Here is a 27,734-nt window from a genome sequence, read left to right as displayed (position 1 = left end):
TTCTGATAACCGATTCCGGCAATCCAAACGCGCGCCCCTAGCGTATTTATGAGTTATGATTCTTGTAGTCTTGTCACTTGTGACATTAAATGTGGTCGCCCAGGGAAAAAAGGGGCGATTATATCATTTCCAGTATTTGGAAATGGACACATGCTAGATCTGTATACAGGGGTGTCAATGGATCGTCCGAATCCGAACGTTAATGAACGGGATCTAAACATATGAATAGGATCCATGGGCATATTTCGGATCATCAAATCTGGGATCCGAAAAATTTTGGATTGTGCATGGGCACGCCACAGATGCTCATTGGATAGTCACGATCCGAAATGGTTTACAAAAATACCCTTTAAATTTTGTTAATGCTAACCCTTCTATGAAGGGTATTTTGGTCAAAACCTCTCTTATCACTTAATGAATCGGATGGGAATGCGATTTCACTCATTTCAGTCGTTTCATTTTATACTTTCACGAAGGAAAAGAGAGAGGGGTTTTGTTCTTTATGCGTCGTATTCTTTGATAATAGTTATATGTTATATTTGTGTATGTAATTTTGATTAGTTTTATTGTTTACAAGCATTATTATACACATAGATTAAACATAGATAAATTTGTAATTTAGTTGAAGAAAATGCATGGAGAGACACTAATAGTGGACTGCCATTCTATCTCTTTTAAAAAAAATTAATTGTTTACTTAGCTTAGTGGGACGTAATAGGACACTCCGATGGACGGTCCGAATTAAAATGGATCGTGATCATGACGTGGAAAGTAGGATCCGAAGAACAATCCGACTCCGACCCGACCGACAAGAAATTTGAATGGATCGTGGATCCGACCCGAAGTGGATCCGTTGACACCCCTATCTGTATTTATCATGTGTGGTGAAAGGAGTAAACAAACCATACTGTTGGCGTGCCGTTATTGGAAAATTGACATGCGTATTATACGTTTTGAAATGTCTGAAGGGCCTCAAAACCCTAAACCCTCTCTCTCTCTCTCTGACCCAGGGACTGTAAAACCCTAAACCTTCTCTGAAATCTTTCTATTCTTCGATGCCCAAACCCTTCCTCACAAATACAATTTCTCAATTGAATATCATCAAGATCAGTATTCCAAAAACTTCTGACTCAGCCACAGATCAGGTAACGATAAAGAATCCTTCTCAATTTTTAGTTTTGTTTTCTAAGGTTAGATCAGCAGAGAAAAATGCCTTTTAAAAAAAATAAAATAAATTTCATTCATTAGTTCTATGTGCCTTTCCCTGTAATTTAGTTTTCATTTGTTTTGGTTGATTAGCTTGAGAACAGTCCGATATGATCCAAATTGAATGAAGATACAGTGAGTAGGATCCGATTGGGGTCCGATATTGCTCCTAGTAATTGCACTGTAACCTAGATATCTAATCTAATTTAATTTTCATTCGTTTTGGTTGATTAGCTTGAGGACAGTCCGATCTGATCTAGATTGAATAAGATACATTGAGTAGGATCCGATTCGGATCCGATTCTAAACTTTAACCTAGACATCCTTGAAATTAGCCTGATTGAGTGAACTTGGAGAAACATTGTAGTCTGATTTCCCCTCTATTTATTAGCAAACAAAGATACTCTCTCTCTCTCTCTCTCTAATGGCTTCTTTGTTGTTAAACCCTATTTTTTCTCCAATCTCATTGTTCCATACTCACTCTGCCTCTCTCCACTTCTCCAAACCTTTTTCAATCTCTCTTTCCCAATCCCATTCCATCAAATGTTCTCTCTCTCACCGCCCTGACTACTTCCCCAATCGAATCCCCGACCCGTCCTACATCCGAATCTTCGACACTACTCTTCGTGATGGCGAGCAATCCCCCGGCGCAACAATGACGAGCAAGGAAAAGCTTGACATTGCCCGGCAACTCGCTCGCCTTGGCGTTGACATCATCGAGGCCGGATTCCCCGCTGCCTCCCATGATGATCTTGATGCTGTTAAAATGATCGCCAAAGAGGTTGGAAACTACATTTCCGAAGATGGTCACATTCCGGTCATATGTGGGCTTGCGAGGTGTAATAAGTCAGATATTGATGCTGCTTGGGAGGCTGTTAGGTTTGCGAAGAGGCCGAGGATTCACACGTTTATTGCCACGAGTGAGATTCATTTGACGCATAAGTTGAGGAAGTCGAGGGAAGAGGTCGTTGACATTGTTAGGGAGATGGTTGCTTATGCGAGGAGTCTTGGGTGCGACGATGTCGACTTCAGCCCTGAAGATGCTGGAAGGTTAGTTATTGTTTTTGAAATTTCTTTTGGAAATTGTTCTTTATTCAATTGCCACTTGTTCTGCTATTGCTCTGTCATTGAGTTTTTTTTTTCATGACCGGTCTTTATAGAATTTAGTGTTGAAGTATAAATGATTGAAAAAAAAAACACCAACTCTAACAGCTTAAGCTTTTGAAGTAATTGGTTGTTTCACATGGTATCAGATTAGAGGTTCTGGGTTCAAAACCCACAACTCCTTGATATTAAAAGTCCACGTGTAAGGCCAACACAAAAAAGAAGGGCCCACATGGAGTGTTGAAGTATAAATGAATAGAAGAAAGCATCAACTCCACCATTCAAAAAAAAAAAAAAAACGTAAGCTTTTGGAGTGATTGGTTGGCAGCTAACGATTTTTTTTCAGGACAAATTAGTGTTTCCAAGTGGTGAGAAAGGGGTAGGGAGGGTGGGAGGAGAGACTTGAGAGGGCATGAATGAGTTGAGGGTGAGAAGTGGCTAAAAAATAAGGAAAAAGTCGATCATATTTTGAGTAGATCTTTTGTTTCCTGGTTTTTTGGGTTTTTCTGTCTCTCTCTTCACTCAGTCCCTCTCGTTCTATCCCTTTCCCACCGTTCCTCAGCATTGGGTAAGCTAATATTCAGGGAAAAAAATGCATGGTAGCCAAACGTGTCCTTCATGTTGCTTCCTTACATAGAAAAGCTTTGGCAGGCTTTAGTTCATTTGTTTGTTTTACTTTCATGTTTGTTGTTGGTTTATTTTGTTATGCTTATAGAGAATTTTTGGCATTTCTCTGGCGTAGTCATTACTATTGTTATTGACTTTTAGTGGAGAATTTTGCTGTTTTCATTCATGTTGGAGTTCCATTTTTGTTGCACATTTCTTTTTGATTATTTTAAGGTTGGTTTATTTTAAATTGTGTACTAAATCATTTTTTTGTCTTCCTTTTCTTTTGTTTCTGGTTATGCATGACTGAAAATTCTTGTTTCCATTTCAGTTTTAAATAATTTTAGAATTCCTCTAAATTGGGTTCAACAATGTTGGCACAATTTATACTAGAAGGCTAATTTAATTTTATCCATTTAAAATATCCCATTTATAGTACTTTTTGTATTCTTCTTTGATTAGATATTGATTTTTCCCCTAACGGTGCTTCTTCCAAGTTTCTTTCATTAAAATTACTAATTTCTTCACTCGTCAACTTCTTCCTTTCTCATATACATGTGCTGATGCCTTTTATTTATTTATATTTAATGATTTTAGTACGCATCCACTTGTGCTATTGATTTCCATTTTTGACTGTGCTGCAAATTGTATGCATATTTTTTATCTGTTAAATTCAATTTTACAAATGGTTATCTTTTTTCTGTTGTCAACAGACTAATGCTTTCATTTCAAATGCTTTCTCGTCTGTAACCTTTTCTTGGTTGGTTGTCAGATCTGATAAAGAATTTCTTTATCTTGTTCTTGAGGAAGCTATCAAGGCTGGTGCTACAACTCTCAACATCCCCGATACCGTCGGTTTCACTTTGCCTAGTGAATTTGGACAATTAATTGCTGATATCAAATCTAACACTCATGGGATCGAAAACGTGATCATTTCAACCCACTGCCAGAATGACCTTGGACTTGCAACTGCCAACACATTGGATGTAAGTTATTTCTTTTGATCGCATGCTTCTCTAAAACATCACTCTGGACATGTTCTGATTTCTTGTCTTATTTAAATCCAGGGCGCTCTTGCAGGGGCAAGGCAGCTAGAGGTCACTATTAATGGCATTGGTGAAAGAGCTGGGAATGCTTCATTGGAGGAGGTGAGGATTTTTGTTTATTTTTTATGCATTTTTGTGATGAAGACTTGGAAGTGAGAGATGACATTTTCTCAATTAATTTATGATATATGCATGAGCTTTGATACCTGCATCCTTATGCTTACACATGTGCTTCCTGTTCGTTTGCCACTGAATTCAGCTATCTGTTTTTGATGATACACAATTACTGGCTTTCAACGAGTCTAAAATAATAGTTTAAGATTAATATACTTCATGACAATCTCATGAACCTACTTCACTCATGAAATTTTTATGCACTTTTTTTTTGAATGGTCACGAATCATAATAAAGAAAAGGAAAGGTGCAACACTGACTGAGGGGGTCAGCAAGAGAAATTTTTTATACACTATGTTGCTATATTATGGGTTCCTTGGAGGCTTGGATGACTATATGAAGTATGAACATGCCTCATGCTGCCCTATGGACTTCTCATTGTGGGGGATTTAACTATGAAAAGTCATGTACCATAATTGATGCTCCTTAGTTCAGTATGTAACTGTGGTCCTTGGTTGTAGCCTGCAACCAAAGTTTCATGTTTAGGTTTCGGTGTGCATTTTGGTTGTGATGGAAATGGAAACATGTCGGTTTTGGATAAAAATTTGGTGGAAATCGTGTAAAATTATGGAAATATATGGAAACATTTGCAAATAAATCAACACAATCACTTAAAAAGAAACTAACCTGAATTTAGTTAGTTTGAATAACATTTTATTTTTTATATTATATTATATTATATATAATATATATGGTTTGGATCACCACAGAAAATGTGGGACCCATGTGATTGGGCGCTTAAGCGCACCATAAGTTTGGTGAGCTTAAGCTCACCAACACTTTCCTCTCTCTCTCTCTCTCTCTATATATATATATATATATATATATATATATATATATATATATTTTTTTTTTATTTTTATTATACAACTTGCCAATCTTGCTTACTCTTGCTCTTGCAATTCTCAACTGCAGCTACATTTTTTGTCAACTAATGTTATGGCCTTCTCTTTTCTTTTCCATAGGTTGTCATGGCTATAAAATGCCGCGGTAAGGAGCTAATGGGAGGGCTTTATACCAGGATCAATACTAAACATATTGTTATGGCAAGCAAGATGGTATTATTATTTCTGAATCTCTATTACAACTTTTATCTTTGGTTGTCTCATGATCGTGCGCTTTTTCATGAGAGTTCCTTATTTGTATTTACACTATCTAGGTTGCAGAGTATAGTGGACTACAAGTACAACCACATAAGGCTATTGTTGGAGCCAATGCTTTTGCGCATGAAAGTGGTATCCACCAGGTAAGCATGCTTTGTTTTCTCTCTTTTCTACTCTCTTTTACTCCTCACCGTGAACTATTTGTTATTAGTTGAATATATGATTCTCACATATTTACTTTTTATAAATATATTGATACGCTTGCAACTCTCTGTTGCTGATTTAGGAGGTCAGGTCTGAAAATACAGTAGAGAAATTAGAGAAAACAATGGTAGTAGTAATTATATGATAGAAAATACAGAGCATAAGCTCTCAATTCTTGATTTCTTGAAACATATCCATAAGTCCCTCAAAGCATAGTACATTTACTCTCTACATAATCCTAAAATCTACTTTTAGAGTTCGTTTGGGTGTGAAACCCAATTGCATTTCCGTGTGCAATTTGTGTAAACTTGCAACCTGAAATCTTTCTTATGTTGATAATTTACACACAATTTGCATCTGAAAATGAAATTGTGTTGTGCACCCAAATGAACCCTTAATTTAACCTTCATTGTCATCTAATCCATGCTTGTCACTCAGATATCCTTTTCTTAGGACACATATACTTGTAAAACTGAAATTATAAATTAAAATGACAAAAACTCATGTTTTGCTAATTTTTTTGTAACTAATCCCCTCACTAAACTTTGTGCTACTATTTGACATGAAACAAGGGTATCTTGTAAAATATACAAGTATTAAATTTATATAGAATATCAAATAAATAATAAATATTTTTTTTGAATGGTCAAATTTTTATTGAAGCAAAAGACCGAGATGGTCAAAAGAGTACAAACAATAAAGAGAAAAATACAGATAGAAATGGGAATAGAGCAGGAGGGAGGCCAAGCACTACTCAAAGCGGCAGAAAATCATACTGCTCGATGGCCAATAACCGAACCCCCTCCCTGGCTGGTCTATCTGTCTCTCCATTTGCCGAACGCCTGACATGGCGGAAGGAGATACTCGAGCTACCCACAATATCTTTGATCTCCTCAAAGATCTCAGCAAATCTCCATGGAAAAATATGGGAACCGCGTAACCAACGGATAACGTATGCGGAAGGAGATGACATATTAATTATTATTATTATTATATATAAATAATAAATATATTACTTAAGCAAAAGAATAAATTAAAAAAAAAAAAAAAAAAAAAAATATATATATATATATATATATATATATATATATATATATATATATATATATATATGAGAAAAGTGTAGCTACACACACTCGTGTAGCTAACTTAGCTACACCGCCGGCTTAAAATACAGTGGGCCCCACATTGTTTGCGTGATGCAAGCCATTCATTTGATGGGCCCTCACATAGATAGGGTGTGCCCAAAAAATCAGCTCCATGGGATCATCCCAACCCTACGATTTGTGGAGGCAAAAATGGACGTGTAAAAACCTTCACAAATTTGTCCATTTTTGCCTCCACAGTTTGAAGGGTTAGGATGATCCTATGGAGCTGATTTTTTAGGCACACCCTATCAATGTGAGGGCCTATCAAATGAATGGTTTGGATCACCCAAACAATGTGGGCCCATTGTATTTTAAGCCGGCGGTGTAGCTAACTCTGTGTAGCTTCACTTTCCTATATATATATATATATATATATATATATATATATATATATATATATGTGGATGTAGACACCCAATTTTGACCACGGCTCCCACAGTGGAATGCTCATAAAAGTGAAAGAAGGCGCCAACAAGAAGATCAAAACTTGTCATATTATTGTCCATTCAAAAAAAAAAAAAAAAAACAAAAAAAACCTGGTCATACTATTTCACATACTATTAGTCTACTATATACAGCTGACACTGTACTAGTATTGATCATCATCATCATCTAGGCGATGATGATTTTACACATGATTGCATCTAGGCTCTGGATTTTTCATTCATTGTTGTCTCTTATCTACCTATGAAATCCCTTGTTTGCTGGAAATTAATGATTTGCCCAACCACAATGGATGATGGAATCTAATCAAATTCTTGGAATTTTGACCTGAACTACCCAGGCAGGGGGGATTCCTTTAGTATTAAATTATATTTAGCAAGTCTCCCATGAGAAAAGACTTTGTTGGGTAATCATTCACAGATTTCAATTTTCATTATGTAACAACCTTGTCTTCAATTGTATTAGCCTTTCCAACCAGCCCAGCAAAAGAAAAAAAAAAGATTTTTCCCTCATAATTGATTGAAGCACCCCATAACCAACTTGGCTTTGGTTCTCTTTGGTTAAGCTTTGGTGGTGCACATCAGTTCTCATGTCTCTAGCAATGATGTATTTGTGATGCAGTCAAAAGATGAGTCTTTCATATTGATACAAAATCTTTTGGATGGTACAGCCATCTGATATTTGTTTTAAGTGATTTATACCTTGTTTCAATGGATTTGTGGGATGACTCAGTTTCAGGACTCAAAATGTGGGTCAGAAATTACTGATGGAAATTATGACAAAGTTCAAATGGTGACATCAGTAGAGGCCCGCCCACACTTTGATTGCAGCCAATTCTGTAGTTATTTCACTAGATTCTTAAGAAGAGTCTAGATCAGTTTCTTGAAGAGTCCAATCGTGGACCAGCTTCTTGCCATTTTTAAAATGGATTTATATTGTATTATATTGGAAATTTGTCTGTTGCTTTTAGCAACTTGTGTTAAACTGGGAAAGATGTCCAAAGTTAGGAGGAAGATATATTAGGAGTCTTTTAGTTGGGATTTGTTAAAGTATAAAAGATAAATAACACCTTTCTCCAACACCTTAAGCTTTTGGAGAAGTTGGTAACTTAACATGGTATCAGAGCCAAAGGTCTCGAGTTCAAACCTCCCGGATGGCAAAAATCCACATGCGATGATCGGCCCAAAGTGGGACCACATGTGCCACGTGTTTGCCAAGTGGGCCACATGTGCGGGGGAGTGTTAAAGTATAAAAGATAAATAACGCCTTTCTCCAACAACTTAAGCTTTTGGAGAAGTTGGTAAGTTAACAGGATAAAAGTAATGCGTACGAGTTTCGAGATCTTTTTTTTTGAAATGGACGAGTTTCGAGATCTAGAAGTGAGTTTTATCAATTGTTTTTTTTTTTTTCTTTTTGAAATTTGTAGTATTTTTCCTCTATCTTTCTGGGCCTTGACTTTTTAACACGGAGAAGCTGGTTTTTTGTTTACCATGGAGTGGGAAAGTCTGACCACTTCAAAATAAAGACAAGTTTTAGCTCAGTCGATGCCGATCTGGCCAGGCTATGAACAGTTATACTCTACATTCTATCAATTCCTCTGTTTCTACTTGAATTATTACAATATGTTGTGAAACTCAAGTTTGGCTACATCACGTTGTGGAATTAAATTCATTGGGGCATCATTTTAGTCATTTATGTCCAAATCCCGGCAATTTTAAAAACCTTCAGATGTTGGATACTTGGATAAATGAATCGCAAGGCCAACCACGCTGTTCTCTTTCTCAAAGTGTAGAGTCTTCATGGGTTGCCCTTTTCCAGTAGACTGGCAGGAAGTATTGAAGTGTGGGCAGTTAAAGCAGATAAATGATTATTGTTTATCCAAAATAACTATATTTTAAATATTACCATAAAATATAAACATTATCATTGGAGAACTTCCTCTTTGTTCTGTATTTCTCTCTATTGCTTTATTGTTTTTTATTGGTTACTCAAATTTATGCTGTGCCTGCTTGCCTTTCTTTTTCAAGTTTGTCATGTCCATGAGTCTATACGGAGGATATACCACACGTTACATTTATATGTAGTTCTTGGCTCCTGGAGTTGTACCTAGTCACTGTTTTCTTTTTCGGTTATTTGCATTATTCGACGAAGAAGTGCTTAACCTAATTTTGTGATGTTTGACGTTTTGTAGGATGGAATGCTCAAGTTCAAGGGTACATATGAGATCATTTCTCCTGAAGATATTGGATTGAATCGATCTAATGAATCTGGTATTGTGCTTGGAAAGCTTAGGTATGGACTACTTTATGTTGATTTTCACTTAACTGATCAATCAGTGCGTGGTTGTCATTTTGATGTTGATTTACTTTCTTTTCATCATTTTATTGGTAATACTACAAGAAATAAACATCCACACGTTCCTTTAGATATTGTTTTTTGCATGGTTTCTATATGTTCAATTCGAGGGAACCATGTTCATTTGCTATGGAAGCCTTTGCCATTTATTTCTCTACCAATAAATGAACAGTATTTGCTAGAGAGATTTGGTCCTTCATTTTTGGCATGTTCGGTGTTAGTTGGGGATGCCAAATCTTATTGTGGATCTATTTGAGGCATGAGGGCCTACAAAGGAGAGATTTTCTGGAGCCTTTCTCTATCAGTAACCCTATGGTTAGTATGGAAGGAAAGGAATAAGAGGATATTTAATTATTCTAGTAGAGTCGTGCACGATATTTTGCAACAGATCTTCTCTACCTTGGTCAATTGGGCGAACATTATTTCTGATTTCAAATGCATGCCGGAGTCTTCTATTTGCTTGTCTTTCTAAATCATAGAAATGTGATCTTGTTCGCATCTCGGCACTAATTATGTTGATTATAGTCCATTTTTGGTGGTTTTATTGAAATAAGTGTGGAACTTAACTCTTGTTAGATTGCCTTTTTGCTTTCGAAACCAATGTGATTATTAAACTTTCTTTCGATGCAGTGGGCGTCATGCTTTGAGATCTCGACTTTTGGAGGTATCTATTTTTTTCTTCTACACATGCATTATCACGTGCTTTGATTTATGATGGATGCATTAATTTATTTAATTTGCTTCCTTTGGATATACATTTATATGTTCTTTGTTAATCATCTTTTCAGCTTGGTTATGAATTAGACGGTAAGGAACTGGATGATGTCTTTTGGCGTTTCAAAGCTATAGCAGAGAAGAAAAAGGTGAGACTGAAAAGAAATGATTTTCTCCTGATATTTTCAGTCTTCTCTGATTAGTTTTTTTTAATGCATTATCAGTCCTTTCCTTAATAAAAGGTACCATGGTGCATGGACAATGAAGCAAAATATGGACTCTTTCTTATACCAGAATTCACCAAAGTTACACAGCCTAGTTTGAAAACATAAAAATCTGAGTTTCTAGGGGAAATGATCAGTGTATGTGGGGTTTCTCTTAGGTCATTAAACAAACATTTTAAGGCTCAGCATGTTTAGGGTTCTTATTTCAAGTGTCTATGTCGCACAGCTCTATTTTCGTTGAATAGATTAGAAGTGGGCTATAGGATAAAAAGACAGAAGAAATAAACTTTCAACTCTATTTCATATCCGTAACCATCTCCCATAAAATTTTTGTTCATACCTGAATTTATAAGAGAAATTGCCTGCTAAATCCTAACTCTTTATTTCCAAACTTAATTTTCATTTAAAAATTAAATTTCTTATTGCAAAAGAAAATCCTCAATCCAACGAAATTAAATGGAATTTATGAGAAGTGATCCTATATAGAAATTGACTTAGAGCATCCCTTCAGAAAAAAATGCTACTGATATTGACACTACCATGTTTTGATAATGGGCCGAACTCACCCTCTCATTTATTATTTAACAACTGTCAAAAACTATCACTATTCCCAAAAAGCTCTCACCAGCCAGTTAAAAAAGAAATGACAAGGTGAGTTCGGCTCATTATCAAAACATGGTAGTGCCAATATCAGTGGCCAGGAAAAAAATTATCTTATAGATATTGTAAATGAAAACAACAAGGTACCTAGCTGTTTGTGGCAGTAGGTCCTGAATGGGTGTTCTATTATGTCAGCGTGATGTCATTATTACAACTCATTATTGCAACCTGTTTTTGGCCTGTTTCTTCGTATTTGGTGGTGATCCTGTAAGAGAATAAGAGAAGCTAATAATGGACCATGTGGAATGTGTGGGCATGTTGAATTTTCACAGAATCTCATCTTGGATGAAGGTAGTAGTAAGATGTGTGACCACCTGAGAAGCCTTCTTGTTGTGACCTCACGAATTTTGCATCAACTATCTAAATTCTGAAGTAGAGATCTTTCGAATGCTAATGCTCAAAGAAAAAGAAGAAGAGATCTTTCAAATGCTTCTTTTGTGTGTAAACATTTTGGAAATTTTTTGGTATGAACTCAATCACCTCATTTTTAGATGAGAAGGTATTTTGCCCTTCGGTAGCAAGGAAGTATACGTAAGCAGCACTTTGTTTCTTAATCTCTGCATTTTGAATTGTGGGAATCTAAATATATTCGGTGGGCAATTTTATTCTGATTGCATTGGACCAACGTATAGTAGATGGCAAAATGATTTATTATCCATTTTATGAGCTATAGTTATAATAATACTATAGATAGGCTCTTGGTTCTACTTGTGCTGCTAGATGATGTTATATGGTTCTTCTATTGCTTCAAGGATTCTTTTCTCCACATTAGGTTCTGAATTAGACTCTAGATCGGTTCCCATAGGACATTGAACTAGAACGTAGATCTTGTCCGCATGTGTAAAGCTTAAGTATTTCCAACCAGATTAAAATTCATTACCTTCGTCTTGGCAGACCTTAAAATTTCACATTGTAGGATCATATTTGGCATTATAGTTAACCAGACCGGCTTCTTGGTTTTGTTAAAATTGATGTGCTCGGCTTGTATAAAGACCATATTATCTCTTAGTTAATATATCCTTTTGTTTGTATTAAAGGAAAAAATCTCTGTCGCATTTTGAAAGGATCCCATCTAATTTTACATGTAAACTAACCATTACGGTAAGCGATCCATAAATATTTAACTTAAAGGTATGTCTTTAAACATTTTTTTTGTCAGAATCACTGACTAAAACTACTGATGTGGTAGCATCTTAGTGATCTCGACTTAGAAGCATTGATCTCAGATGAAATTTTCCAGCCGCAAGTCATTTGGTCGCTTGGTGATTTGCAGGTAAGTTTTAGATCCATTACTTCTTTATTGATTCTTACTCCAAAATAGATCATCCGTTTCATCAAGAATTGCTTATATCACATCCCAATTTATGTCAATTTACAGGTCACGTGTGGAACTCTTGGTCTTTCTACATCAACTGTTAAACTAATTGGTGTTGATGGAGTTGAGCATATTGCATGTTCAGTTGGAACAGGTCCAGTTGATGCTGCTTACAAAGCTATTGATAGCATTGTGAAGGTGTGGCTACGAAAAAAAATTAAAGCTTATGTGGCTATAAAATTGTTTTGTTCATTGCTGATTCACTCTATTTATTCAAATTATTCATGAAAGAGAAAAAAACTTCGTTACTCATTCCACTATTTTTTTTTTTCAAATAAAAGGAAAAAGAAAAAAAGCGATGTTACTCATTCCTTAGGAGACCAGATTATACACTGCATTACGGGACTAGTAGCATAAAAATATTCAATTACAACTAAATGCAATGTCTGGAAAGACTAACACAAAATAATACAAAAATGAGATACAAAACAGTTGTTTCTTTGTTTAGAATTTCCTTTAGGGGCAGCTTGGATACAGGGACAATTTTTCTTGGAATTTTTTCCTTGAAAATGAGTTTTTTGGTGGCTGGTTAACTCATTTCCATTAATTTTTTTTCCAGAATTGAAACTTTTACCTATTTTCTGATAAAGTTTCAACCCTAGTTGAGGAGATTGCCACTTAGGAGCCACCTTTGTTTTTTATTCTGTTTCCCAAATAATCGTTCTCCATTCTCTTCTTATGTCTCCGATCGAATGTGTTGCTAAGGTGAATTCATTTCTGCCCCAGGAAATAAGATCGACTTTGATTTCCGTTATTAATCTTGTGACTCTCTCTCTCTCTCTCTCAAAAAACGGGGCTGTTCCTTTCTCTCCAAATGTGCCAAATCAGAGCAAATGGCAGAGTCCTCCAAAGTATCTGGCCCACTTCTCCAAACGGGACGCTGCTCTAATGCAGTGTTGTTTTCTTTATGAAGCTATGAAAAATCCAAGACATACTGAAGCTTCTTGTGATTGCCTTACACAGTCTGAACTCTGAAGGATAATGAGCAATGGAGCAGCACATGATCCAAGATTTCTTCGTCTTATTTGCATAGGATGCACCTGTTGGCGAGTGAGGACTTTCTCCTCTTGAGCTGCGCACACATACTGATCCAAGATCTGGAATGTTGACCCCAGATATTTAAGCATCTGAACTTTTTTTTTTGTGTTGCTTCTAGTTGTTCTTTTAGTCCATATTCTGAGGACGTAGCATTTGAGATTTTATCCCTTCATTGAGATTTCGGTGTTCCGACTTTCGTATATACTCCCTGAATTTTTAGAGTTGGTTCCCCTTGAAGTCTTCAGTCTTCAGATGGAGTTCTTCATGTTCTAAGCCATCAGTAATCTGAAAATTTTGTATGATCCTGTTATTTTCAGCGGTTTAATTGTCACAGTTAAACCATGAGACTGAATGGTCTAGGCAATGAAATTGTACTTCCTGGGTGTTTCAGGCAACAAATTTACTAATTTCTGTAATTTTCAGAGCACATTGAAAGTCAGGGTTCTGAAATTGTAACATGAGTTTCCAGCTGGGTGCTGTATCTGTTGGGACTATCGTTAGGCGTCTTGTTAAGGTTTTGACTGGTTATTGCTTGGGCTGCACTAAAACTTATTTCCCTTATTCTTGTAGGATTTTCTTTCACTTCAAAAGGATATTTCTGAGGGCAGTCTAGTTTATATTTCTTGGATTAAATGTTTTTAACTGTTTTGAGTAGGCAAAGGTAGATGATCCAAGTTAATTGAACTATATTCTTATGCTCCACTTAGTTCTAAGTCAGTATTCTTCCTTTCCATTCATTTGCAGGTACCAGTAACTCTTCTTGAGTATTCTATGAACTCGGTCACAGAAGGCATTGATGCGATAGCCTCCACTCGAGTTGTCATCCGTGGAGATAACAGTCATACATCTATGCACGCTCTAACTGGAGAAACTGTCCATCGTACTTTCAGGTTTGGAATGCCTCTACACGTGATTCTTTGTTTTCTTGTATGCTTCTTTCAAACTATTGACGCATCGTTTTTTTTGTTAGTGGCACTGGAGCAGGAATGGATATTGTTGTCTCCAGCGTTAGGGCCTATGTGAGTGCACTCAACAAGATGTTGGGTTTCAAGCACACACCTGTGAAAAAGACTTCCTCTGAAACTTCCCGAGTGTCTGCTTAGAAGGTATGTTCTTGGGAAGTATACAATCGATACAAGTGATTTGGAATCACAATCTTAGTTTTAGGGAATCACCTCAGCTTCTTTGGTTAGATTCAGAGACTTGGAGTTTCTTTTTTATTTATACCTTTTTTTTACCTCAGGAAGTGCTCTCTTAGAATTTTTTTTATTCTTCTTTATTGTTCATGTATTTTTTTGTGAAGAAACTGATATTGGCTGAACCATGTGTATACTAAACTATTAGATGTGAATGAGGCTGTCAGAAATGTTTGCAAATCTTTCCGGAGGCACTATTTGATACATGGATTTTGTATTATATTCTGATCATGAAGCTTGGAAGTATGACTGAGAAACACAAGTTAAACCTATGGCACTCTAAATAAGTTAATTATTTGCAAGAGTACTAAAAATAAGGTGGATGATGCTAGATGTATTTGTTGAATTGGATGAGAGTTGATGTGTTTGGGTTTGAACTGCTTAAAAATCAGCTTGCAAAGAGACGATGATTTTGGCAAAATCATGGCTAAGATTGAGCTAGAAAATAAATATCAATTACTTGGAATGTTGTGCAGATGTCCTGTATTATTGCATCATACAGGACCCTGATGGAGTAGGTTTCGTGCTAAAGGGTATTTTCGAAATTTTTTTGATGTAGTGACATTGATATATAAGTCACATGTTAGGGTTACAGTTTGCAAGTTTTTCTCTTTTTTTTTTTTTTCCCCGCCAGGGAGAGTTTTGTAACCTCCCCCTCTCCCCCTCGCCGCCGCGCCCCCCCCCCCCCCAAAAAAAAAAAAAAAAAAAAACTGAAATAGTGAAACTCTTTTCTTTTGGATTGTGTTCTTGTGTATTGTATGATTGTGTTTCTCTCATCTTATCTTGAGTGTTAGTTTTTTAAAAAGTATTTTTCGGTCTTTTTTTTAAAGGTCGGTGCAGCTAAAACTATTGCCTTCTCCCATTTAAAAAAAAAAATCTTCTTGTGGGAGAGGTTCTATTGGTCAAGCTTGTCTCGAGATATTTCTATGTGAAGAAGTGTCAGATATGTCCAACTTTCAAAGGCATTTCTGCTAATGCTGGTTCATATACCCTTTAAGCATTCCTTCTTATCCCACCTAGATGTCTCCTCGAATTTTTATTGGTATTCCTCAAACTTCAAAGGTTGGAGAGAGTATTTTTGTTGTTCTTGACATGTTTTCAAAGTTAGATTTTCTTACATGTAAATCTATGCAGGTTTATACGTTAAGGAGGTGGTGTTTATCATGGTTTGCCGGAGACCCCAATGGGACTGTTATATTAAATTTGTTAGTACTTTTTGGAACAACTTTTGGCAAGAGCTTGGGACTTATCTGAAATTTAGGGGCCGTTTGGATACACGGATTTTAGAATCTAGGTTTTAGTTTGAAAACAGTGTAAAGGAGGGTTCATGATCAAGCTGCTGTATGCTGTCCTGATAGCGTTTTCTGGATTTAAGTAAGAAATCCAGGTTTTAGAAATCTCTCCCCCATCTTGAGATTTCTAAAACCTGGAAATATGGGACGATCTCCTACTCTCTTCACTTGCTGTTTCCCATCGGAAAGAAGGGCGAAAAATCAGAAAAGGATGGCTGGTCTCTTTCTTCTCTTGTCTCCCATCTATAATTTTGAGGAAATCCAAGATTCTAAAATCTGTGTATCCCAACGGCCCCTTAGCGATTCGAATTGAGAAGCGATTCGAATTATCCTCAAAGCACGAAAATAGTTAATCGTATGTTGGAAATTTATTTAGGTCTCAAGTAATGTTCGAGTTTAATTGCTCCAAAAACAAGATAATCCTTAAAGATAGTTTGATTTCATTCCTATTCCTGTTGTAGGGAAGACAAATAAGATCGGTGAGTTGATTGCTGATTTGGTGCCAATATAAAACAGTTCGAGCTACTACGGCACTGTCAAGAGCTTACTTCTGACGTTTTGATATAGTGTGGATGCATCTTTTCCAAAGAGAGACAACTTAATGGTGAATATCACCTGTTAAAACCTAAGAAGATTGGCCCTTACAAGATTCTAGAGAAGTTGAGATTTTGTATGATGCCTGCATGTGAATCTAGTATTTTTCAAAGGCAAATTGATGGTGGCAATACCATGTTTTGATAATTGCACTAACTCAACTTGTATTTTATTACTTAAACGGCAGTCAAAGGTTATTCCAGTTCCCCCAAAAAAGCTCTCTGAAGCCAATTAATAAAGACAAGATAAGTTTGTGCAATTAATAAAATATGGAGGTGCCAACATAAATATCCTTTTCAAAAAGAAGAATGGGGCCCACTTCATAAGATGATCCAAACCTTTCATTTGTTGGGCCACTACATGTATAGACTTGTACACCGTAAATCATCTCCAAGGGATGATCCTAACCGTCTGATTCGGATTGGTTTTGATCTGATTTACAGGGTACAACCTATATACATTGTGGCCCACTAGATGAACGGTTTAGATCATGCTATGAAGTGGGCCCTGCTGTAGTTTTGAAAAAATATTGGACTTCCCGAGCAAGGTGCGTATTAGTGACAACTTCACTGTATAAGCATTCTCATGGGGATAATGAAGCTGAGAACTCGAGAGAGTTCTTTTCAAGGTGGTCTTATTCACCTTGGGAAAACATGAGGAATGTGCATGGGAAACACTGAATGAAAACAACACAAGCATGTAGGAAACATCAACAACTTTTAGCTGGCACAGCAAATCCTAATTAAGCTAATGAGTCACACCAAGAAGCTTTGGGAGAGGGTAATTGAGCATAGACTAAGAAAAGAGAGTAAGGTGTCAGAAAATCAGTTTGGCTTCATGCCTGGACGATCGACTATGGAAGACATCTTCTTGATTAGGCGGTTAATGGAGAGATTTAGAGAAAATAAAAAGGACCTTCATATGGTTTTCATTGATTTGGAGAAAACGTATGATAGGGTTCCCAGGAGTGTTATGTGGTAGGTCCTTGAAAGAAAAAAAGTGCCTACTAAATATATTGATATGATTAAAGATATGTACGATGGAACAGTAACTAGTGTCAGAACTACGGATAGTGCGTCTAGTGAGCTTCCAATTACAATAGGATTGCACCAACAATCAGCTCTAAGCCCTTATCTTTTTACTCTAGTTATGGATGAACCTACGGAGGGTATCCAGGACGACGTGCCGTGGTGTATGTTATTTGCAGATGTCATAGTATTAATTGACGAAACCAAAGCAGGAGTTAATGCTAAGTTAGAGTTATGGAGAACTACTTTGGAATCCAAAGGTTTTAGACTGAGCAGGACTAAGACAAATATATGGAGTGCAGTATGACTGGACAAGAGGTACCTATAAGAGGGATATCTTTCGCTATCTTGGTTCAATCCTACATAAGGAAGGAGAGATTGAAGATGATGCTAACCCACATAATAAGAGCAGGTTGGTTGAAGTGGAAGCATGCTTCAGGAGTTCTGTGCGACCGTAAAATACCTAATAAGTTAAAGAGAAAGTTTTATAAGACAGTTCTGAGGCCAGCCATGCTGTACGGCTCAGAACGTTGAGCCACCAAAAAGAAGCACGTGCATAAGATGGGTATAGCGGATATGCGAATGCTTAGAAGGATGTGCGGCCACACAAGGTTAGATTGAATTAAAAATGAAGACATTCATAAAAAGGTGAGGGTGGCACCAACTGAGAAGAAGATGAGTGAGTACCGCCTTTGGATGCTCTAGTAAGAAGAATTGACTCGTGCCAAGTTGATGGAGTAAAAAGAGGTAGGGGCTGACCGAAAACAACTTGGGTAGAAACAGTAAGGAAAGACTTGAGGGATAGGAACATAACAGAGAACATGACCGCGGATAGGATAGAATGGAAGAAAATGATCAATGTAGACGAACCCAACTAGTGTCAGGATTAGATTTAGTCAATTTGAGCCACGTAGATCCTTTCACCTTCTTCATAAAAAATTTCTGAAGGATTCGTTAGCCGACCCCAACTAGCTTGGGACAAAGGCTTAGTTGAGTTGAATTTAGTTGAGCAAATCCTAATAAATCTCATGTAAACAATTCCAGAAATATGCTCCCCATTGTATTCTCTTGTTTCAGAAAATAAAAATAATTCCATGTGACTGGCCCAAAGGTCTTCTACCCCTTTTGAACTTTGGAATAGTATAGAGATTGAGAGAGAAAAAGGGTATGAAGAAGATAATAACTAAATAACATCCGTTGGTAACAGCAAGATGAGAAAAGTGATATTGAAGATAGTGGTTGTAGAAACCAAGAAGAGTAGTTTTTGAATGAATAATTATTAGGGAAAGTAAACACAAGGATTTCCATGGCCATAACTGAAGAGAATTAAAGGATGTGATAATCCAAAGTTCCATAATCAGAGCAACAAAAGAAAGCAATTCTGGGAGGAATGTTTTTAGTGCACACATCGTTGGTGACAGAATTCATGACCATCTCCCAAGCACTATTCACAATAGAACTGGAGTTTATTGCTAATACATTATATAGTGCAAACAGCTAGGTGAAATAGTGAAGCATTCTTAATGACAACTAGATTTTCAAATTCTTTGGAGGAGAAATTTCAAACCAGAACTATAATCCACTAGGAAATAGTAACATTGCATTGGGTGACATCTAGATTTTCAAATTCTTTCGAAGAGAAATTTCGAACCAGAACTATAATCCGCTACGAAATAATTAACATTGCATTGGGTTAGAAATTACTTGAAGCATAGTTTCAAAACTCCTCCATGTCATCTTCCGAATCGAATCCCTTTTACCTTGGCAAAGTTTTGTCCAATTCTGCGTTTTGCCCTACAAAGTCAATCAAAACTCACTAGATGTTCCCGACTTCTGACTGCCCACACAAGTACTCGATCGCATCACACTGAGTTGACTAGGATTTGCTTTGGTCGTGTTTTAGCCTGCATCCGCATTTTTAAACACTAACTTGAAGAATTGAAACAGTTTGATCATACTTCTGTATTAATCATGAGCTTTGGAGATATTTTATGGCATGCAAGATACTCTCAGATTTTCAGTATTTTTTGAAAGATACAAATCCATTTCGATCTTTATTTGTGTGACAAACTGTTTGATTCATTAGCTATATTGATATTAAGGTTTGACTCCCTAATTATATCCCATGTGCAGATCCCAGTTAGTATAAAGTGCCTAGAGCCAACAGAGACTTGGGGATGAGGTTTCTATTCTCCCATAGGGAACAAACTTTCTATGCACACCCCGAAACCAACAGACAGGGTTTGATTCTCTGGATGCATATCTTTCCTTTTGTTTTTCTCCCTAGCAGATGCTAATTGCTATCGGCATTTCCTTTAATGGCAACCCATCATTCACTTCCTCTAATTATCTGCTAAAGACTAAAAGTTAAGATCTATTTCTTTTTTTGAGGGGCACTTCAATGGGATAAAAAATGATGACATAGAGAAGAACCTGAGTACCTTAATTCAAATCTCCACCACTACCTACCACCCAACTACATTGCAAACATAATCCTTCACCTTTTAAACAGCTGCACCTGTACTACCCAACTCCACCGAATCCAAGCCCAAATCATGAATGGGATACATGACTGCATACAGAGAAATGGTTCACAATTGGATCTGATAATTGCGTACTTCTTTGATTGATATGTATGGAAAACATGAGAGAATTGAAAAGGGACTGAGTACTTTCGAAAGTCATGGTTGAAAAGAATGTGTTTACATGGAATTCTCTTATCATAGGGCTTGCTTTGGCAAAATATGGCGATGAGGCAGTGTCCTTAGGATGGAGCAGGAAAGCATCAAAGCTGATGAAGTGAGCTTAATTGGAGTCCAGAGTGTTTGTAGTCACTTGGGGTTGGTGCAAATGGTACAGATTTTTATTTGATGATTTAGGGGAAGTATGGATTTTCTCCAGGCATTGAACATTACTGGTGCGCAATCGATCTTTTAGAGGATGCATTTTGAGCCTAATAGTGTTGTGGAGCTAAAGGAGATCTAAAGTCAAGAGAGTTTTGCTTTCTCTGGTAATATTGGCAAGAAAGATTCTAATGAATCGAAGGTCCTGGCAATGCTTAATACAGTTCGGCTTGGTGAACACAGCAAGAGGGTAAACAAAGCTAAAAAATGAATAAAAATCATATCCTTCCACCGTTGATCTAAGACCTCATAATAAGACACCCAACTGATAGCTTTTTCGGTGAGACAATTCAAGCAGAATTTTTTCTGGTTTGAAGCTTAGAAAATTAAAGAACTGTCATCTTACAAAGAAAATCCAGAGGATGAGATTAAGAACAAGGTTGATTTAGAAGATTTTTCCTTGGAAAATATAATGTGAGCTTAGATGAAATGCAACAAAATGTCTCAGATATCACCAAGGAAGAAAGAAAATTGAACCCTAGGCTTGCAGTCTTGGACCCATAATGCTTCAGCCAGATTCCCACACCCTGGGGCTATCAAAGCTCACCAACTCAATGGTTAAGGGAACTTGGGTCCAGCAAAGGTTTGGATAGTGTTTAAGACAGAGGCAATGAGCAGGGACTGTGATGGGCATGTTAACAAGGTTTAAAGCTCCTCCTCCATCCCACTGATGTCCCTGGTGAGAGAAGATGATGAGTCTTTCAAATATAATTAGGTGAAGAATTAATTGAAGGGGAACAACCTTGTAACTCAACTACCTATATTGATGAGATAATGGAAATTGAATTGCAAGATCAGAGCACATATAGTTATAGTAAGTCAACTACCTATATTGACGAGATAATGGAAATTGTATTGCAAGATCAGAGCACATATAGTTATAGGGGGCATACATTTCATGGGTAGACTTTCTGTCAAGGGTGTTTATTTTGTCTGACTTGAGCCACTGGTAAGATGTTCTCTGGTCTGTGGGATTCACCATCAACCAGTCCATTTCTTGTTTAAGTAGATCTTCATTTCTGATAGAAAATAGTGATAATTTACATGAGATTTAACCTCAATGCTCCATTTTGCCTATTGCCTGATATAATAGTTGAGTAGGGATGAAACTCGGATCAGTTTTGGGGAATTCAGATTGAGCTTTTACCTTGAAACCAGGGAGAGTTTCTGTGGAATCCAATTCATTTTATGGCAAAATCTCAACCCAACCTGACACAAGTGACACCCCTAGGTTGAGTCCATTACAATCTGACCCACGAGAAATAGAATCACCAAGAAAAGGCCTAAAAGGAATTATCGTAACACTAATTTTAAGATTTCCATATCTATTTTCTGTCAGAAAATTAAATTATGAATCGAGTCCAAGCGATCTAATATCCCTCGGGATAATTTCCAATGGTGCAACTTTATGTAGCAGAAAATGGTCTGCAGATAACTCAATAAAATGCATTTTCAGTCAACTTAAGAAATAAGGGTTCCAATCAGAACAACCATCAGCTTTTACAGCTAAGAAGTGCAGATAATTCATTAATAAGAAGCAAGAGATCCCCAGCAAAGTCAGACTCTAATAAATTAAAATAATCTAACACCTCTCTTTAGGCTATAACAGCATATTGACATCTCCCATTCATAACAAGAAACTATCAGATATGACTGAAACTCCAAACTCATAAACAGAGTTAAAAAAAACACACAAAAATGACAATCAGGAAGCAAAAGTTGAGACGGAAATCAAACCAAGGCAACAACGCATGTATTACACATTGTCAAAACATCATATGCACAAATGTTTGATCCCATAACAAGTTCAGAACCCAAAACAAAAAGAACAGCAACATAGTGGTTACCTTACACGCTTTTACCATCTCCTCTATCTAGTTTGCAACAGGCAACTCCCCCTTCCCATCACTCTGTTGCGCCAAAAACTCCTCAAACTGCTTTTGGCGTTCTCTCAAATCCTCAATTAGCTCGTCAGCAAAATCATTAATCTGTTTTGGAAGATATCTCTCCATCCTATCAAACCACTCCCCTAGTGTGATTTTCTCCAAATCCTTTCTGCCTGCATTATCATTCGCAGGAACGAAATTCTCCATAACAGATATGGGTTTTTCATCTCCCCCAACAGAATTTTCCGGAAGCGACTTTTCTTCTAGACTAGATTTTTGCAGAGGCTTCCGAGTCTCAGAAATTGAAACCCTAGCCAAGTCCAAAGGCTCTGGTTCTTCCTCCGAAACCACAGGCTTTTTCTGAGCCTCTGCCCTTCTAGGGTTCCTCCTCAATCTGTTACCATCTAAAGCATTATTTTTCGCAGGACCCAAATCCTTTTTATCACCAATATCATTTGCAGTAACCAAATTCCCCTCGAAAGCATTATTTTTCGCAGGACCCAAATCCTCTCTATCACCAATATCATCTGTAGGAACCAAATTCCCCTCCAAAGCATTATTTTTCGCAGGACCCAAATCCTCTCTATCACCAATATCATTTGTAGGTACCAAATTCCCCTCCAAAGCATTATTTTTCACAGGACCCAAATCCTTTCTATCACCAATATCATTTGCAGTAACCAAATTCCCCTCCAAAGCATTATTTTTCGCAGGACCCAAATCCTCTCTATCACCAACATCATTTGTAGGAACCAAATTCCCCTCCAAAGAATTATTTTTCACAGGACCCAAATCATTTCCACCACCAATATCATTTCCAGAACCCAAATTCTCCACATCGGCGACACTGTTTTCACCTCCTCCACCATAATTCTCCACAAGCGACTTCTCATTAACATTCAATTTTTTAACAGCATTCTTAGCCCTAGAAATTAAAACCCTAGCCGAATCCAAACACTCTGGTTCTTCCTCTACATGCTTTTTCTGACCCCCTCCCCTCCTAGGGTTCCTCCGCAATCTATTCCCCACTAAATCATTCTTTTCCATTCCACCACAACTCTCTAACCCTAAATTCCCTTTTTCCTCAACCTGTTTTGGCTCCTCCTTTTTGGATCGTCCTCGCCGCAATGCATACCTATTCAATTGCTTCTCCTCCACAACATCAACACTGATTTTTTCTTCCAACCTCTCTAACCCTAACCCTAAATTGCCTATTTCATCAACCTCATTTGGCTCTTCCTTTATAGATCTCCCTCTCTTTTTTGGATACCTAACATTAACACTGATTTTTCCTTCAAATTTTACCATAATTGAAGTCTTTTCCCCTATTTTGATAATGTCACCCTCTTCAAGACACGAAGGTGTCATAGAAGGAATGGTAACACTGTTTAGAACAGTGCCATTCGAGGTTTCGAGATCAGTAACAGACCATTTACCTGAAATAAACTCGATCTTGAGGTGTTTTTGAGAAATTCCAGCATCTTTGATTGTGCAATTGTTGCCTTTTATGACTCTACCGATCCGAATGCTTGAATTAGGGTTGCATTCTAGGGTTTCGCCTTTTCTTGGGCCTTTTTCTATGATTAATTTCAAGATCGGAGGGTTTTGTTCGGACATGATTGCATGGAGAGAAAAAACCCTAGAATGGAGGGGGAAGAAAAAACCCTAGAATGGAGAAAGGAAAGGGAAGAAATTGGGGGGAGAAAGTACAGAGTGTGAGATTTTGAATTTTTAAGGGAAGAAAGATACAGCCAAACAGCAAGGGAGTTCGGGTAAATTCAGCCCCCTATCAATCGACATTCACCCCACTCTTTAGTTATGGTAAGCTACTCTCTCTTAAGGGCATTGTGATAAATGAGTTTTTATAATGGTGTAAGTGATTATAGTCCCGTATTTTTTTAAAAGTACTGTACGGACAGCACTATAGGACGATCCATACCGTCCATGTGATGGGCCACAATGTAAATACGTTGTGCCCAAAAAATCATTTCTATGGGATGATTCCAACCCTCCAATCCATAGAGGAACTGCATATTATGAGAGCTCTATAGATTGGAGGGCTAGGATCATCCTATGGAAACCCTTTTAAGGAATAACTTATTTACACTGTGCTCCATCACATGGACGGTTTGGATCAACCTATGATGTGCTCCGTAGAGTACTTTTTGAAAAATACTGGAGTATAAGGGCTTACACCATATAGAATGTGGTGAGAGATTGAGGGAAAAACCTCAAATAGTAATATACGATTTCAATGGCAAAGTAAAACGAAAGGATAAATACAAGCAATCACATAAGGACACAAACACAAAGATTTATGTGGTTCAGCAAAAGCCTGCTCCACCGCAGAGGCGACGAGAAAATCCACAATAAGATTCAGAGATTACAAGAGAAGATCAGTGTCTTTCACCAACAATCCACAAGAAACCCTAGCATTCCCTTTTCCCTTTTTCTGAGCTCTCAAACCCTCTAGCAAGACAAGAATCCAAAAATAGCCCTAAACCCCGTTAATATAAGGCGGGCCATTAGTTAGTGTTATCGGGCCAAAAACACATAAAACTAGCCGGGCCAAGCGGCCGGGGGCGAATAAACGGGTTTGAATTGAAGACACCCAACTCAATAGAATTTTTTTTTCTTTGTTTTTGCATGCCGTATTAGCTGAAAAGTGAAGAAAAGAGTTACGGTTTGTCAGTTTTGGATTAACCCTGTTGTTATCTTTGTTTATCTGTTTCTTATGATTGAGGATTGTGTTCTCGCCTGTGGATATAGGAATAACGGCTGAGCCGCATAAAATCTTAGGCCTGTTTGTTTGAGATTATGACAAATGATGGTAAGCGCCCAAACCGATTATTGGAATCAAATTACATTAATTTTGAGTCCAATAATCGGTTTGGAGGCTCACAATCGGTTGTCACAATCTCAAACGAACATGCCGCCCTTTGGTGTGTGCATCTTATGATTTGTTTCTTTCTATTAGTTTGTGCGCGATCAGATCAGTCTATTACACGTCATATTCCTCAACACAAGAAAGCAAAGGAAGAAGGGTGACCGATCAATTATCCCATTCCACTCATTCTAACAAACACATTTACTGAATAATCTCAATTCATAAAGGAATTATTGAGTAATCTCAATTCATAAAAGATGGGAAATGAGAACTGAACTAGAGCCACAGATTACCCAATTCAAACAAACAAGAATTTATTCGTTTAACCAAAACTATTTTATAGGAATAGGGTCAATTCTCATAATCAGAATGAGTTACTATCTTAATATTTTTAAAATGTTGGATTTATCATTGTAACTACGGTTTCATCCTAAACCAAAAAGGGCATAAAATTTTATGTGGTAAAAGGTGACCTGGATTTATATTTTGAGGAATGATAAACTAAAGGGCACCCTTGCAAAAGCCGGCTAAAGGGCGCCCCCATTGCTCCATCTCAACAAAGTTCATTTTTAAGGGCACAAAAAAAGAAAATGGCAAAAATATAAAATTAAAGGAACATTGAATGCTCTTTGTTGAGAAGGATCAATAAGAGAGCCCTTGTAGATGGTTTTTTGCAAGGGTACTCTTCAGTTTATCATTCCTCAAGTTATGCTCGAACTATTTTTGTTTGTTTGGTTGTGCACAGTAAAGTAAACTAGGATTAATGTTTCCATTTCCTGAAACCAAAGGTGACGAACTTTTGGAATGCAAAGCCTACACTCCCTATAAGATATATCGATTTTTAGGGTTTAGAGATAGCGGCTCACCTTTAGTTTCAGTGAGCTGTGCAGGCGGAGGGAATAGAAAGGTGGGGCTGAAGGCGAAACTCTTCGGCTTTGATCGCTTATTTGGAGAGGAAAGGTGCATAGTCGAGAAGAGTTGTAGCGCTGGAGATACAAAGTGGGAGGGTGGAGAGGAAAGGTGCATAGTCGAGAAGAGTTGTAGCGCTGGAGATACAAAGTGGGAGGGTCGAACGAATCTCTTTTGCATGCTTTGGACTTTGGTTTTTGTACGCTTGTTGTAAGACACTTACGGCCTCCAAGCATACAAACATTAGTGACCAGATACTTCTTAGTTGGACCGGAAGCTCATTACATAACCTAAGTTTTTGTCTATTCCCAAATTTAAGGAAGCATAACTTCTACATGGAGTGCGCTTCTTATTTATGTGAACCATTTCATAAAGGAGTTCTTTCTTTTTGTAAAATTGTGTGAGCATTTTTTTTAAATGTACGTAAAACTTTTGACTCGTCTATATGATTTTTTTTTCCCAAAATCTTTGCATTAAATCTAATTAAATAAATAAATCTTAGTACTTGTAATCTACATAAATAAAACAAGTAATATATGCTCCTCGATGAGGTTGTCTCTCATTGGGATAGCAATTTGCAATTTGGGGTTTATTTTATCCTTAGATAGGCTTGCAATTGGCGCAGCCAAACTCCAACAATCAAACAAAAGCCAAGAACAATTAAAGAAAAGAAACCGTAATATTCTTGTATCTTTCCATATTCCAAAAAATGTGTAATCTCAGAAGTTTCTAATAACCCAATCCGCCAAAAACACCTCCTTATTCATGGAAACAAATAAGTTTTCTTATTTACGGAAACGGATAGGTACTTCTCAATTTCCCCGTAATATGCATTCTCGAAATCTTAGGCAAGTTTCTGGATTGCATCAGCTATTCTCTATTCATGTTGCATACATCCCCACTCGATAGGGTATACTACAGAAGGGTACTCAATCCCAAGTGTTTATTCAAGATAAAATTATCCAATCAAGGTATCCAATCCCAGGAACAACTTTTCTGGAGATCAGCCCCAATAGGTTGCCCTCATGTTCCTTCAAATAATGAGACCTTTCATGCGTCGGGACTCGGGAGTTCCACATGAAAGCAAAAGATCCTACATCGGAAAAGTGAATGGATGTGGAAGGGCTTATAAGGACCTCAGCACCCTCCACTTAAGGGCTAGCTTTTAAGGGTGAGTTCTACCAAGGTCCCAACACTCATCAAGGCTTTTCAGTAGGATGATTTGAATGTTAGGGTGCCAATGAAAGTACTCTTTTGAAACACTTTCACCTATTCAGTAGGATGATTTGAATGTTAGGATAATTGTTGGGGTTCCACGCAAAAGCAAATAGTCTCACATCGGTAAAAACTCGTGGATGTGGATGTGTATAAGGGAATGGGCACCCTCCCTCCGACAACTAGCTTTTAGGGGTGAGTTCAACACGGTTAAATTCCCAACAAATGGTATCAGAGCTCAGGGCATGGTAACTCCGGTTTGCCTCCGAGGGCGGGATTGTCCCTCGGGGAAGAAACCCCAGTGTGATATCTCGTGGTTCCCACGTTGCCGCTGCGTGGAGGGGCATAGATGGTCCATGTTGCTTCCCCGTGGAGGGGGAGATTGTTGGGGTTCCACACAAAAGCAAATAGTCCCACATCGGA

At 37.4% G+C, this 27,734-nt stretch overlaps 2 protein-coding genes across 2 annotated transcripts; one reads left to right on the top strand and one right to left on the bottom strand.

Moving 5' to 3' along the window:
• The first annotated feature begins 912 nt into the window (after positions 1 to 912).
• LOC143858891 (2-isopropylmalate synthase A-like) lies at positions 913 to 14,901 on the top strand. Its single transcript, XM_077369611.1, has 13 exons — positions 913 to 1,145; positions 1,441 to 2,256; positions 3,689 to 3,902; positions 3,984 to 4,064; positions 5,102 to 5,194; positions 5,296 to 5,382; positions 9,227 to 9,327; positions 10,021 to 10,054; positions 10,179 to 10,253; positions 12,178 to 12,261; positions 12,367 to 12,501; positions 14,146 to 14,291; positions 14,372 to 14,901. The coding sequence occupies exons 2-13, from the start codon at positions 1,631 to 1,633 to the stop codon at positions 14,502 to 14,504; spliced, it is 1,809 nt and encodes a 602-aa protein (XP_077225726.1). The 5' UTR covers positions 913 to 1,145; positions 1,441 to 1,630; the 3' UTR covers positions 14,505 to 14,901.
• Positions 14,902 to 19,080: 4,179 nt separating this feature from the next.
• Positions 19,081 to 24,099, bottom strand: LOC143883807 (uncharacterized). Its single transcript, XM_077387105.1, has 2 exons — positions 22,262 to 24,099; positions 19,081 to 19,415 (listed from the first exon to the last, which is right to left on the bottom strand). Exon 1 carries the CDS (start codon positions 23,915 to 23,917, stop codon positions 22,289 to 22,291), a length of 1,629 nt encoding a protein of 542 aa, XP_077243220.1. The 5' UTR covers positions 23,918 to 24,099; the 3' UTR covers positions 19,081 to 19,415; positions 22,262 to 22,288.
• Positions 24,100 to 27,734: the final 3,635 nt, after the last annotated feature.

Source organism: Tasmannia lanceolata, unplaced genomic scaffold (assembly GCF_043159265.1).
Source record: "Tasmannia lanceolata isolate RefF3 unplaced genomic scaffold, GAP_Taslan_0.1 ptg000002l, whole genome shotgun sequence".
Lineage (NCBI taxonomy): Eukaryota > Viridiplantae > Streptophyta > Magnoliopsida > Canellales > Winteraceae > Tasmannia > Tasmannia lanceolata.
Note: the sequence above shows the minus strand (reverse complement) of the source record. Positions and strands in the feature narration are given on the sequence as shown.

Excerpts from the sequence above, each read along its gene's own strand:
- LOC143883807 (XM_077387105.1), bottom strand. The coding sequence starts at position 23,917 with ATGTCCGAACAAAACCCTCCGATCTTGAAATTAATCATAGAAAAAGGC.
- LOC143858891 (XM_077369611.1), top strand. The coding sequence starts at position 1,631 with ATGGCTTCTTTGTTGTTAAACCCTATTTTTTCTCCAATCTCATTGTTC. Across the intron at positions 2,257-3,688 it reads AGCCCTGAAGATGCTGGAAG|ATCTGATAAAGAATTTCTTT; the intron begins GTTAGTTATTGT and ends GTTGGTTGTCAG. Across the intron at positions 4,065-5,101 it reads GGAATGCTTCATTGGAGGAG|GTTGTCATGGCTATAAAATG; the intron begins GTGAGGATTTTT and ends TCTTTTCCATAG.